Source organism: Rhinatrema bivittatum, chromosome 14 (assembly GCF_901001135.1).
Source record: "Rhinatrema bivittatum chromosome 14, aRhiBiv1.1, whole genome shotgun sequence".
Classification (NCBI taxonomy): Eukaryota; Metazoa; Chordata; class Amphibia; order Gymnophiona; family Rhinatrematidae; genus Rhinatrema; species Rhinatrema bivittatum.
In genome coordinates, this window is record NC_042628.1 from 35,705,141 (window position 1) to 35,720,409 (window position 15,269).

A 15,269-nucleotide genomic window follows, 5' to 3' on the forward strand; every position below is an offset into this window, starting at 1 on the left:
GAGCAAGAACAGGGTCATCAAACCTTCCTGAAGAATTCCTTGCAGGATTTTGTTGGTATGGATGGCATAATGACCATCCTCGTAATTCACGTTAAGGTCTGTGCTTAGTTAGCCAGTTAAACATAACCGGTTAACATACCCTGGGATGGGGATAAGTATGTGTGTTTTGGGGGGGGCAGGGGTTCCGGGTTACTGGTTCGCGCAAGCGTCATATGAAAAACTTGGGTCAGGGGTATGTGCAGAGTCCCGTTTTCTCATGTTGCATGTACTGTTTTAGGATACTGGTCTTTCCCAAGGTGTTTTGCTTACGGTTTGTAATCTGTGGAACAGTATGTTGCTGGGTGGAGTGGAGTCTTTTTTTCTGGCTTTGTACTGCCCTTGTTTCAATAAAAACTATTTTGGAAAAAAAAAACAACCCATAACTGGTTAACTAGTGGTATATATTTAGCAGAACATACCCAGCTATCATAAAGTTGGCCGGTTATGTCTTGATTGGTCAAGGCGTGCTACTATTAGGGCGGAGGGGAATTGCTTTCTTTAGCTGCTCAAACGCTTCCTGCCCATCCCTGGTCCAACCCAGTGGGGTGGCGGCTCTGTTGCAGCGTTGTCATAGGTGTCACTGTCTTTTGAGAATCCTTTTAGGGATCTCCTACCAAACATAGTCAAGCCAAAGAAATGCTACACCTCTTGCTATTCCTCAGAACTGGCCGCTCTGAGACCGCTGATACCTTTTTCAGCTCCATCCGTAGACCCTCCTTTGGGGTAAATGTATATCCCAAGAATTTGGTTGTCTCTTGGTCAAAGGCACATGTTTCTGGTTTTGCAAATAATTTGTGTGCACTGTTGCTGCAATACCTCATACATGTGCATTGGATCTTCTGAAAAAAATTAGGATATCATCCAGAGAGATGATTATAAATTGATCCAGGGTGTCCCGAAAGATATAATTGAGGAAATATTGGAATTCAGCCAGCACATTACAGATTCCAAGTGCCATTTTTTTTGATAATTCAAAATGCCTGTAATGGGTTCTGAATGTTCTTTTACACTTATCTCCCACCTCGATCCATAGTAAATTTGTGTGCTCTCTGGAGGTCTAACTTTGTAAAGATTTTAGCTGTCTGTAATCATTCAAACAATTTGTTGATCAGACGCATTGGGTAACTGTTTTGAATGGTAAATGTATTAAAGGAACAATAATCATGCATGATTTTTGAGGACAAAACAAAATAGATGCTCCTGCTTTTCTTGCTGGCACCTCTTTTGCATAGTTCACAGCTGCATGGTGCTCCAGAGATCTCTGCGGAGATTCACAGAACTAAATCGGGAAGGAGAACTGCCACTAGGAGGAGCTCATCTGACGGAATGGGCTGCTGGGGCAGTGGGTGAGGAGGGACTGGCAGGAGGAGCCTGTTTGAAGATTGTGAGGGAATTGGGGATTACGACTGGGGACGCCAGTAAAAGAAATGTGCAAAGGGGACAGAGTACAAAATATGTTGTGGGAGGCAGGAGGGGAGGGAGAGAAGCTTCTTATGGCCAGCCCAGCACCTCTCTCTCCCCAAGGCTTTGTGAACCTTGGTGGTGACCCTTCCTCTCCTCATCACGTCTGTGGGGGCCGCAGATCTAGCACCCCCCCTCCAATAAGTCTTCCTGAAGCTAAGGATCTGCCCCTCTCCCCAGCCCCTTACGGCACTGATTGGCTCTAATCCTTTCTGGGACGGGAAGAGATGGAGGCTGTGCTGGGGGGAGGTCTGACGGGCTCAGCTGTTTTACAGTGGCAGCCCGGAATCTTTCCCCCTAACTAGAGCTGAAACGTTTCCCCATGTTTCTCTCCCACAGTCCCTTGTCCTGACTGCAGGGCTCAAAGCGCAGAGCAGTCTATTGCCCACCTTCTTGAACCCTTATAAAAGATTGCCTCCCACACTCTAAACATAAACTGTTCCTAATGCAGGAACGTCTCCTATCTAAGGACAGCATAGTCAGTCACCATGGCAACCCAGGTGCACTCATAGCACGCACAGTACAGTAATTACAGGACTCGGAGCACCAGCCCTCTGCTAATAGCACGCTCCGAAGGAAACAGTACTGCAAATCTGCAGCAGCCTGTACATGTCAACTGGCTGGCTGTCCCAAGCCTAGCCACTTTGTAATGATTTTTAGATTGTCAGGACTGTTGCTGGAAGTCTATTAATGAAGGCTCAGGTATATTTATTTGGCTCTGAAGGTGCTGGAGATTTCACTGCAATGCAAGTGATGGGGGTTCCATGGCCATGGCTGAGATTCTGTCACACTGCAGGAGCTGAGGTTTCATTGCAGTGCAGGTGGTGAGGTTCTGTCACGGTGCAGGAGCTGGGGTTTCATCCTAGTACAGGTGGTGGGGTTCCCACACTGTGTAGGAGCTGAGGTTTCATTGCAGTGCAGGTGGTGAGGTTCTGTCGCAGTGCAGGAGCTGAGGTTTCATTGCAGTGCAGGTGGTGAGGTTCTGTCGCAGTGCAGGAGCTGAGGTTTCATTGCAGTGCAGGTGGTGAGGTTCTGTCACAGTGCAGGAGCTGAGGTTTCATCCTAGTACAGGTGGTGGGGTTCCCGCACCGTGCAGGAGATGAGGTTCCATTGCAGTGCAGGTGGTGAGGTTCTGTCGCAGTGCAGGAGCTGAGGTTTCATTGCAGTGCAGGTGGTGAGGTTCTGTCGCAGTGCAGGAGCTGAGGTTTCATTGCAGTGCAGGTGGTGAGGTTCTGTCACAGTGCAGGAGCTGAGGTTTCATCCTAGTACAGGTGGTGGGGTTCCCGCACCGTGCAGGAGATGAGGTTCCATTGCAGTGCAGGTGGTGAGGTTCTGTCGCAGTGCAGGAGCTGAGGTTTCATTGCAGTGCAGGTGGTGAGGTTCTGTCGCAGTGCAGGAGCTGAGGTTTCATTGCAGTGCAGGTGGTGAGGTTTTGTCACAGTGCAGGAGCTGGGGTTTCATCCTAATACAGGTGGTGGGGTTCCCGCACCGTGCAGGAGCTGAGGTTTCATTGCAGTGCAGGTGGTGAGGTTCTGTCACAGTGCAGGAGCTGAGGTTTCATCCTAGTACAGGTGGTGGGGTTCCCTCACAGTGCAGATGGTGGGGTTCCCTCACAGTGCAGATGGTGGGGTTCCCTCACCGTGCAGGAGATGAGGTTTCATTGCAGTGCAGGAGATGAGGTTTCATTGCAGTGCAGGAGGTGAGGCTCCATTCTAGTACAGGTGGTGGGGTTACACCACAGTGCTGGTACTATGGTTCCGTCATAGTGTAGGCAGTGGGATTCTGTTCCAATGCAGGTGCTGAGATTCTGTCACAGTGAGGTGCTGGGGTTCCACTGCAGTTCATGCTGTGAGGTTTCATCGCAGTGCAGGCACTGAGATACCATCACACTTCCAGTAGTTGAGTTCCATTGCAGTGCAGATGCTGAGGTTTTGTTACAGTGCAGTTCCTGGGATTCAGTAGTAGTGCTGGTGGTGGTGTCCCTTCCCAATACAAACACTGAGGTTCTGTGCAGGTCCACCATAGGAGCACAGGTACTGGAGTCTCATTGCAGTGCAGATGCTGGGGTTCTGCCAATGTGTTGGAGATCGGAGAGTATGCATCTGGTACTTGCCCAGTTTTTTAAAATCTTGTTTCTCTTGACAAGTTCAGAATTACTTTATTTCAGGAAAAATTAATTCTGGGACTGAGTTTTTCTATTACTATGGAATGTGGGTGTCATTAAAACAAAACAAAAAACCTGTCCTGAATAATAGGTCCCCAGTCCCCCACCCTCAGCCAATCTGGCAAACGGAAACAGGGAAGTTACTTGAGAAAATATCTCAAATGATATTGCAGCACGGATATAGGCAGGGGAACAAAACATTGAAGCAGAACACAGAATCACCCACTGGATGTATTCATAGAACAGTGGAAAGCTGAAGCACGTCTAACCTTGGTTAGGGAACAGCGTAATTCTTTACTCGAATTTTCCAAGAGGGCTCCACTGCTGCTTGAAGCAGGATTTAGCACGATACAAGAAAACAACATATTTTACCTGAAGCTTGTCTGACAGGCACCATGACAGCAATGACAGAGGAGTAGCCTAGTCATTAGAGCAGCAGACTGCAAACCTGGAAAGCTGGATTTCAAATCCTGCTGCCGCTCCTTGTGGCCTTGGGTGAGCCACTTCACCCTGCTTTGCATCACATCCAATCTTAAGGGCTGATGCAATATCGAGCAGAAAAAAAAAAACCCCGCGCCCCCCCAGAGTGCGTACCCGGTTTTTAATGTGCACGCATCCACCCCTCCTGGGCGCCCGATGCAATACACAGATGAGCTGCTGTGCTACAGAGGAGGCGCTAGGTATAAATTGTGCGTCCCTAGCGCGTCCTTGGCATCGGGCGTCCAGGAGATGTGTGCGGGTTATGAAAACGGACGCTCACTACGAGGGTCTGTTTTATCCCACAGTAGCTAACTTACCCGTACAATATACACGGCCTGCGACGATAGGAACCACAGAAAAGCAGCATTTTGTGTTTTTACAGTTGACCCCTTGATGCGCGGCGAGACGTTAACGCAAGCTCCGGGGCTGGCATTAAATTCTCCGTGCTAAAAAGTACAACATCTGGCGCGCAGCAGGTTTTTTTTTTTGCATCAGGGTAATAGCTAATAGCCTCATCTACATGGGGTTTACACACGACGAGCGCTATTAGCTAAGCGCTTGTTTGGACGCGCGTTTTTTGGATGCGCTGATCCCATTGCTGCATTGGGAGTTATTCTAACACCTCCAAAATGTGCGTCCAACCGCGCACATCAAGCCGTGCGCTAGGCTGAGCGCACTATATTGCATCTGCCCCTTTGATTGTGAGTCCCCTGGGGACAGAGAAATTACCCCCACAGCACCTGAATATAAAGAACACTGCAGGGTGCCCTTCACATCCAGGGAGGGGATAGAGCGCAGTCAGAACTTTATACTGTGATTTAGGAGAAGTCATGGCTTCAAAACTTCTGCCAGACTCTGCTGAAAACAGGGCATTTGTCTTAATCGGGACATTTTGGTTAACAAAAATCCCCGCTGATATTTGGGATGCATTCTAGGAGATAAATATATAGGATCAATATTGTTTCCACTTATTCCTGCAGAATTACAACTGCATACGCGGTGTGACACTAGTATTACTGTACCCGTTGATCTAGTGAAATTATCTCCCATTTCTGCACAGGTTGCTGGGTCAGCTGCCTGCCACCACAGTCGTCAGAAGCCATGATATTTGAGTGGGGAGGAGGTACATGGGGGTGGGGGCAGCACTGACAGTGCCTTGGGGGGTGGCTAAAAGTTGTGACCTTTATTTGGAACGACGGTATATAAAATGGGTAAAGTCTGTCCACCTCAGGGTTTCCTAGTTCTTTATATCCTTGGTTTAGATATAATTTGGGAGCAAGGGCGTGGGTCTTGGCCTGGCAATTTCCTTCTACGTCTTTGGGCTTCCAGCTCAATTGGAACCAACCACTACTGGGCAATGGCATCTTGAGCCTTCATCCCTTTTTTTTTACACTCCCCTGGCCTTCCAACTAGTCCAGCCATGGATGCTGGAGCTCTCACACACTGCGGCTTCCTCGAGAAACCATGCCTCCTGAGTATGGCCACTAGGTGTCACCACTGTGCAGCAGCTGAGCCATCCCACTAGAATGTAGTTTCAAAGGCATTTTTTCCATAGGTTTGGAGTTAGCTCATATTTCCTCCTTGGCAGCTCATAGCCTCCTCCTCGGTTCATTCTGGTAGGTGGCTCCAGTGGTCAGTCATAAGGTAAGTCAGGGAGCCCAGCAACTGGACCTGCCCCCCACCTTCCCTGTTACGTTTTTCCGCCAGGATCGCCGCCCCCGGACATTTCTTCTAGGCGTGCATGCACCCGAAGTCAACATCTTTAGAGGGCTCATGGCGGGAGACGCCTGCGGCGCCCTTGGATGACGTCGTGACTCTTCGCCCTATTAAAGGGCTTTTCCAATGTTCCTTCGTTGTCTCGTCTTCGGCTTCAGCCGCAGCCTTCGGTCTGTCTCCGTCTTCAGCCTCGGTCACAGTCTTCAGCTTGCCTTTCGTCCTGCCCTTCCTTCAGCCTCGTCTCTGTCCATAGTTACAGATTTCTGGAGCTTCTTAGTCGGGCCTGTGCAAAGACTCATTCGCCCGAGGTTGCAGCAGTTTGTGCCACAGCAGGAGGGGCTCTCACTTACCTTGCTCGCACCACTTTCGAAAAGGTGTTTTGGCGGTTGGTCCTAAGATTCAGCCACAGCACAGCGCAGGGAACCTGTGTGTGAGTGGTTTGGCCACAGTGGTGTGCCAGCGTCCTCAGAGGTGGCAGGAGGGTGCAACCCCTGCAGGCTCTGAAGGGCCACTACCGAGTCCAGTCTCCGGGAAAGCTTCTTGTCCAAGCCCAGGCCATAAGTCAAGTAATGAGGAGGAGAATAATAATGGAGGAAAAGGGAAGCGGGCCAAAAAAATAGTTGGTTCCTCCAAGGAAATGTACACACACTGCTGTATTTTAATACCGCGCAGGCCTTCATTCCAGATGCATTGGAGTGCAGCTGTGGAGGAGTCCTGCCCTGGATGTGAAATGTGAGCTAAAAGTTAACAGAATCTCCTTCCTAACGTTTGCCTTCTGCTCTTTTTGAATGGAGAGAAAACGCGTTCTTTAAATAGTTATTCTTTTTAAATGGGATTTGCTGTTACTTCTCCCACTGAGACGCCAACAGAATGATTCACTGCCACTCCAAAGTGGCAAAGAAAGATCGCCGTATGCAGCCAGCAGCAACCTGTGCTTAAAGCAGAGCCCACGGCATAAAGGCCTATTTTAAGGGCCGTCTGCGCTCTACCACCTTTCCCCCCTCCCTGCCTGCAGTGATAGGAACCATGAGGATGGACGTTTTCAAGAAACATCACGGAAGATCACTCTTTTTCTTTAAAAAAAACAAAACAAAAACAAACAAACAACACTTGGACCTACACATATGTAGTTTAAAATGATGGTTCGGTGCTGTGCGCTGGCTGTTAAAGCCTCGCTTTGCTCAGCAACGTGATGTCCCAGCATCCCTGCTAACTTCAGAGCTCAGCTGAATCTCTCCGAGCATCTTGGCCCGGCTCGGCCCAGTTGCTCAGTGGTCTCTCTCCCTCATGACAGCTTCTCAACCTGCACCATTTAGAGGAAGGGCAAGGTTTGCTCAAATAGCACCAGCAATTTTAGTTTTTTCATGTGAAGCTGAGCTCAGGGGGGATTAAGTGGACCGCTTTGGGTCACGAGGAGCATGGGAGCTGGGGGTCTCCCGTCTCCAGCTTTCAAAGTTGTGTAGTCCGACCATGAGGATGCCGGCCCTTCGTGGAAGGAGGAAAAATAATTTTGCTGCATAGTTTTCTGTATAACATTTCAGTTCTTATATAGCTCCTTTGCCCGAAGTCCTTTAAAAACATGGAATTCTAGCAAGGTTTTCTTAAAAGCGTTTCAGGTTTTTGGGGACAATGACATATTCCTTGGCCCTCTGTGGCACTAAAGAATTGCGCTCTGGACCCTCCTGTTTCCAAATCAGCACCCTGTGCCATCCTCATATCACTATCTATCTGCATCAAGTCAACCTTGAACTGAAAAAAATGAACTTGCCTTCAATTGCCCGAGAATGGATTGACAACTGGATTGCAACCGATTTCAGATGCGTTCGTGGGGAATAGTCAGAGCAGGCGCAAGAGTATTTGGCGCCCTAGTCAAAATTTTTGGTCAGGCTCCCGCCAGCTTACCAATTGGCAATGGCTCCAGCACAGTGCTTCCTTCTTTGGGCCTCATGCTGGCCGCCCCCAAAAATCTTGGTGCTCTGGGCAAGCGCCTGGGAATACTGAGGGGGAAGGCAGCACGCTCCCATCTCATGTCCAGCTGCTTTCCCGCATGTGATCCTGAGCCCAAGTTACCTCCGCATGTGCTGGGGGGTGGACACAGGTCTGCGTGACTCCTGCAGGCATGGGAGCTGTGCGGCACAAACAGGCTGCAAAGGTTGCCCCTGCTTTGGGGAAACGTTTGGGGAATAGTCCAAGCATCTCTGGAGGACTTCATAATTAGAGACTTTCAAAAGCAGAAGCAAACAAACAAAAGAGAAAACGTCCTCATAATTACTAGTTGGGATTTCAGTGAAAAGCAGAGAGAGAGAGATGGCAGAAGCAAGGGGGAGTCGGGCAGACGCAGAGACTGGAGGGGGGACCAGAGAACAGGGGGGAGGACCAGAGAAACAGGGGTGTGAGCAGAGGAGAACAGTCTGACAGATTTACAGACAAAGCCCAGAGAGATGGACCTGGGGAAAGAGAGAACCCAGCAGATGAAATGCAGAAGCCCTAACTGTGAGTTCACAATGCTGAGCTCCATATTAGTCATTATGGACAATACAATGAAATCCTCAGGTCTGTGCGCAGCAGCAGTCGTAAAAAGCTAACAGAACGATAGGAATTAGAAAGGCAGAATAAAAGCGATGATATCGTCCAGAATAAATCTTGAGTAACATATTTTATTGGATTTGAGTGTTGAGTGCAGTTCTGATCGCCCCCATGTCTATGACATTTGTAGACAGTGGGGGGACAGAGCGTGTCACTTTAATAGGTATCAGATTTGAACTTAATGATTCAGCTGTTCTGCAAGAGTCTTTTGATCTTTCATAGACTGAGAAAGATAATATTTCATAGTGTAATCTAGCTGAAATTGCCAGGAGCACGGTTTAGCACAGTGGCTCGGTGGCAGGGCTGTGCACTGACGTGCGGAGGCCCGGATTTGATGCTCGGGTCAGATCTTCTGTTAGGTGGATCAGCCGTGGCTGGGGGATGCTGTGTTCACGGTCTCAGCCATTGCTCAATGGTGACTCTTGCTGGCTGGATTTAGGGTGCATGCAAGCCAGCTCCAGAGAGAGCCATAGTCTGTGGGCCCCTGGCCAAGGATTGTCACTGAAATAACTGGGTTAGGTTGGGGATAGTAAAAACAGAGGGAAAACCCCAGGTAGTTGCAAATGAAGGCCCACGGCACCGCAGGCCAACGGAGGCTGGTTCTGTTGGAGCTGGAAGTCCGAGAGAATAGCCAAACACTGCTGGACTAGAAACAGAGATGCAGTCACCCCTGGCTTCAGGTCCGGACTTAGGCATGGGCAGCTGCTAGGACCAAGGTTCTCAACCCAGTCCTGGGGCCACCCCAGGGTTTTCACAATGAATATGCATGAGATGGATCTGCATACAGTGGAAGCAGCGCATGCAAATCTCTCTCCTGCGTAGTCATTGTGGATATCCTGAAAACCTGGCTGGCTAAGTGTGCCCCCTCCCCCAGGACTGGGTTGAGAAGCCAAAGGGGGGAGGTTGCTTTAAGGCCGTGAGCCCACAGACCTTCTTTATAAAACTTTATGAAGATTTGAACCCCTGAAGCAAGCAAATTGCTCGCCGAAGCATGGGCCTCATGTCGGGATGGGCTTTTGATACATTGAACACAGCGTTGATGAGGACTCACAGTGAAATGAGTCGAAGGTCTGCAAAATGTTTTTTTCTCGGAGCCATTCAAGATCATTGAAGTTCTTTCACTCATCAGATATGCTATTTTATTTTCAATATAACATTTTTTGGATACACATAATTAAGATAGTTTATTGAACCGGCAAATGAATGAATTTGAGATGCCTTTATCTGACACCATCTGTAGCTGATTCGGAGGCAAGAGATGGGTTATTGCAAAATTTAAAGACCATCTTTGTCTGATTCTGTGTTCTTATGAATGTAGAAACAAGGTATTGGCAATGAAGTGATCTGTGTTTCCTCTTCTTGTTTGCTTTTTGATGCTTTTGTTTATACTCTACCTATGGATGCCACAATCTTAAATTCCGCCCTAGCTGGGTTGCATGGCCCGGATTCCACAAAAACTTCCAAAGGGCAAAAGGATCACTTTATTATTATTATTATTATTATTAGTCTTATATTGTTCCTATGTAGAAAGCGGCTAATTTAAATTTGCATATCAGTCAAACATTTTGCCTTTAGAAGTGTGCATTTGTCTTAGGGTCCAAGGTGTTACATATTTGCTTTAATAAGGGACCAGAGTGCAGCAGTTCCGGCATCTGTTTTTTGGATATTAGTAGGTAAAAAGAGAAGCTAGTCCTGTCTTCCTCTGCAGATCCCTCTTGGAGCATAATTTGGATTTGCCAAAGATGATAAGCTAAAGAGCAGTGTTTAATTTCTGAGGGGAACAGGGTGGAACACAGTTCTGGCTCTGCTTGTCAGGCTTAAGAAGCAGAGCAGCAGGGATATTCTGCTCCAGGCAGCCTGCAGGAAAGAGAAGGAGAGGGGCTGAGCCTGAAGCACACACACAGGCTGACGCAATACAACGCGCTCGGCTCAGTGCACGACTTCACCGGCGCTTGGACACGAGTCCAAAACCCCCCTCATGCAGTAAGGGGATCAGCGCAGCCAAACAAACGCGAAGCTAATAGTGCTCATCAAATGTAAATCCGTGCCGATAAAGCTCTTATCTATTATCCCCCGGATGCAAAAACAACCGAAAAAACTGTGCGTTAATTCTTGAGGAGCCCCAAAAGTTTACAGAAAAGCAGAAAATGCTGCTTTTCTGTAATTCCTCTGACTTATTATCATGGCGATATTAAGTCTGAGGAAGCTAAAAAAAAAAAAAAAAAGGAGAACAGAAAAAAAAACAAAGTGTCGCCGGCAGTCAGGTTAGGAAAACGGACGCTCGGTTAACAAGCTCCCATTTTCTGAACCCCTGGCTGTGCACAGATTAGGAAAACGGACGCTGGTAAAATTAAGCATTCGTTTTCCTAACTCGCTGACAGCCACCTCTCCTGGGCGCCTGATGCCGAGGACGCGCTAGGGACTCAAACCTTTCCCTAGCGCCTCCTTCCTACCGCGGCAGACCATTTAAATATTAAACCGGGTGCCCAGGAGAGGTGGATCGGCGCTCGTTAAGAGAGCGCGTGCTCAATCATCAGCGCCCGTTTAACGAGCGCCGATATTGCATCGGCCCGACAGAGAGGAGAACATCCACGCTCCGTCCTAATCCAGCCCCTCCTCTCTTGTTCAAGATCCCTCCCATTTCTTCTCCTGTATTGCAGGGAACAGAAGGAGACGGGGTGATGTGAAACAGACACAAAAAGTTAGCAAAAGTTTGAAAGTTGTGAGCAGTAATGCCAATTGTCAAGGCTTCATCCCTGCCCTTGATGAATGGCCCTACTGCTCACAACTTTCAAACTTATGCGTATTCAACCCCTTTTTTTGTGTCCATTACTGAGCGCTTAACTTCTGACACAGCAACCCAGAGTGACATTCTGCCACCTCTTTTCTGGGACCTGAGGAAGTGGAGCAGAGCCAGCAGTGTATATCAGTTCTGGCTCCCCTGAGGAAACGGAACAGAGCCAGAAGTTGCATTGGATCATTTATGGGTCCCGCACCCCCCCTCGGAGGAAGCAGAGTGTTGGAGCTGCTTACCCTGAGACAAGGGTAGCCACGTGGCTTTGATTATGTGTGTGTGTGTGACAGAGAGTGTTCACACCTGGCCCTGGTCCCACCCCTTTGCATAGGTCAGACCTGGCTCCGCCCATCTGACTCCCTCCACGATTCCACTTCCTTTCTGACTGCAATTTAAGCCCTGGCTAACAGTTACTTGCTTTTTGCCTTTATCATCATTTACCGTTCTCTATTCTCGCTAATGTATTGCTTTAAATGCTGGCTTCATATTGTTCCTTCATTTCTGTTAGGAGCTAATTTAAATTTACATACTAGTCACGTTTCTTGCCTTTAGAAGCGTACGCTTGTCTTATTTCCCACCCTCCCTGCCCAGCACCTGTCCACCTCATATCCTGCCTTTCTTAGATTTCAGAGCGGTGAAGGCCTGATTTCTTGCAGTTTTAGTCAATTGGATAATTGTAGATTACATCCCATTTATAGTACCGATTTTAGGGACTGCTGATGGATCCGTTCTCTTCAGTTAAAGTCTATCTGATTTGCACCCAAATACTCCTTGTCTGTCTGTCTGTCTTGACTAGATTGCAAGCTCCATAGAGCCAGGACTGTGTCTTATATGGTCTGTACAGGGCTGTATACACCTTGTAGTGCCTTATAAATGTTTAATATTAGTAGTAGTCAGTGTCATTGACTTACAAGGATGGGTGTGTTCAGAGGTTGCTGTTGAGATGGGCGAGACAGGAAATCTCACAGGAAGCTTTTTTTTCCCATGCTGGGTCTAAGGGGAAATAGTCTAGTATATCTGGTTGTTAGCGAGCACAGCGCATGATAACGGGGTGGAGGGTTGTATAAGGGTACAGATGAGCTGCTGTATCATCTCTGAGATCCGTGTAACTGTCTTTCCTAGACTGGAGCAGCTGGGGTTCAACGCGCTCCTCCAGTTGATGATTGGAGTCCCCCTGGAGATGGTCCATGGCATCCTGCGCATCAGTTTCCTCTACCTGGCAGGAGTGCTGGCGGGTGAGTGAACACCTTTTCCCCCTCCCCATTCCCTGTCAAGGAAGATCCCCCGTCCCTCCATTTCTCCGTCTCCAGCCTTATCCTCTCCTCTCCCTTCCAAGAGTGCTTGAATGTAAGTGACCCCATCTGGAAAATGTCTCCCATCGATTTCCCTGCCCTCCTTCCTTTAGCTTAGCCCTGGCAGGCGAGTGAATAGTGTCCTTCCCTAAATCCCCTCCCACTGCTCTGAGAAGAGCTCCTGTCTCTTCCCTTCCCATCATCTTCCCCCTCTTTCCTCTACCTTGCAAGAGTGCTAGCAGATGGGTTGGCAGCACCCGCTGTCCCAGTCAAAGAGTATCTCCCATGCTTCCCCCTGCAGATAGTGAGAAGAAGATGGGATCTCAATTTGCAACCTGCGACTTCTTCCGATTCAGCTCTCTGCCCCCTAGACATCTCCATTCAAAAACTGCACTGATACTTCAACATAGTTTGCTCTTTACTTGAGTGGCAATGATCTACGAGTGGTTCATAGTCAGCTACCTCGTCGTTGTCCACAAGGTTATTCTTATTACTGGGCTAGGTGGGGAAGAGGTTAGAAAATAGGGGGGGAAGGGGAGCCCCTGATGAGTGTGAGGTAAGGCTTATGGCACCGGGCTCCAATAGAGACTGGATGCAACCGCGCTGGAAATCCAAGTAAGCAGAAGGAAACTGGCAGGCCCAAACAAATAACATTAAAAAGAAGGGAGGAGGAGAGTCTGACAAAAAACTTTGAGAGAGAACTTTTTCTTCTTCCTTCCAATATGAGAATACTGGAAATTTTGAGAATGAGTCCACTTAGATGTGCATAAATAAAGGTGAAGAAACAACTTGTAGGACCAGGGGAGACCCTTTTATTGAACTGACAATACCTTTGTGATGAGCTTTTGAGAGCTCAGCCTCCTTTTATTAGGCCAGCGCACAAGGAGCCAAGCATAGGGGTCTGAATGGGGTTCAGGAAACAGATGCTCAGTTAACCAGCGTCCGTTTTCTGAACCTGCGGCCGTGCGCCGATTAGGAAAACAAGCCGATTTAAATCCAGTGTCCGATTTCTTAACCAGCAGACAGCCGACTGCTCGCGGGCACCCGCTGTCAAGAAGGCAATAGGGGCACGCAATCGACCCTAGCGCCTCCTTGGCAGTGCGGCCCCTAGTTTTAATATTGCATGGCGCCCCCCAGGAGACATGCATAGGGGCGGGTTAGGAAAGCGGGTGCTGAACACCCGGCGCCCGCTTTTAAGTGCATTTTATTGTTTGCATCGGCCCCGGTGTGACACCCAGGGGAGTGCTACTTCCTGGCCACCAGGTCAAAATCCAGGGTTTGTTTCCTCCATCTCGGGACACCAAGGCTCAGGTGCCAGTTCTCAGGAACTTAGGCATCACAGTCGTGACAGGACTGGTCGAGGTGGGTTGCAGGTCCCGAGGCTTCGAGCTGCTTCCTGTTGAAGGGTCCTGCACACTGCTCACGTTCCCTGGTGACCCCTCCTGAAGGCACTCCCAGTAGACGTTTGTGAGATCCCAGTGTTCCGTCTGCTGGAATGGAACACTTCTTGTCCCGTCGTAAGGGTGCGAAAGATCAAAGCACTCCCTATGGGAAAACTTCCATCTCTAGTGATTTATAAAGCATCAATATTTTCTCCTTACAGTCTTTCCGGTGTTGGGATGCTGGTTTCATTGCTTGCAGGCCCACATCTGAAATCTAAGAAGGTGGTTCCCGTGTCCCATTGACATGCCCTGGAAACGTTCAGAAGGGAGACCACTGAAAAATGTAAACATATTTTGTCCAAAAAAGGAGGGGAGTGTCCTTTATAGTAGAGAAGAGGCAGGCAGACAGCGTTGGTGTTGACATATGCGTGTTTGGGCACACAGTATTTACAAACAATGTGTGAATTTGAGGTATGGCAGGGGTAGGCAAACCAGACAGTTCTGGTTTTCAGGATATCCACAACGAACATGCATAAGATATATTTGCATGCACTGTCTCCCAATGTATGCAAAGATAACTTATGCATATTCATTGTGGATGTCCTGAAAACCAGGCCCGTTTGTGACTCTCTGGGACTGGAGTTGTCTCCCCCTGCACCATGGGATTAGTTTTCGTGAGATCAGGCATTGGATGTGAGCCACTGGTTCATGTTTTGTTTTATTTATATATTTAGGGTTGTTTTTTTTTTTTTTAATTACTGTTAGCTGGTGTACTGCCCCTTTAAATGTGTAACCCAGAGGCGTGAGGGAGAATGCCATGGAGGGAGCGGTTTGGGAGGGGTTCTAGCCTGGCCCCCATATTGTTTTTAGGCCTGTTGGGCTGAATCAGCTGTTTGGCAGAGGTAGCGGAAGAAGAAGAGAGGAGAGAACTGCGGTGAGGGAAGTGGCAGGATTACCAACTGAATGCACTTTTTTGTCAGGATAGGTTGATCGAGTCTTGGTTGTATCCCACTCCCTTTATGGATTTGTAGTAGTTATGCTGCCCCTATTTACTTTCCTAAGAAAATCAAGACTACGAGGGCAGAACTGTCCTGAAAATCCAGAGCCAACTGGCAACCCTAGCATAGGGAAAATAATAAAAAAAAAAAAAATACAAATTAAAAACCAGGGAGGCCAGCAGCCATTATCTGTGCTGGGCCATGGCGGTGAGCAGCCGTTCCAGGAGCGGTGGTGGGTGTAGAGGAGAACAGCAGACCAGTGGCGTATGGCCACAAAGAAGACGGGGACCGTTTCCCAGGCCGCTTCAGTGACCATTGGGTCCCGATGGGAAGAGTTGGGCCATGGCAGACAGCAGT

At 48.5% G+C, this 15,269-nt stretch overlaps 1 protein-coding gene across 2 annotated transcripts in view; it reads left to right on the top strand.

Moving 5' to 3' along the window:
- RHBDL1 (rhomboid like 1) overlaps nucleotides 1-15,269 on the top strand; it is a 49,243-nt gene that overhangs the window by 22,009 nt on the left and 11,965 nt on the right. For both annotated transcript variants that reach the window (XM_029576665.1, XM_029576666.1), the window contains exon 5: nucleotides 12,363-12,475. In XM_029576665.1, the coding sequence (XP_029432525.1) occupies nucleotides 12,363-12,475 (113 nt within the window). The remainder of the gene's footprint in view (nucleotides 1-12,362; nucleotides 12,476-15,269) is intronic.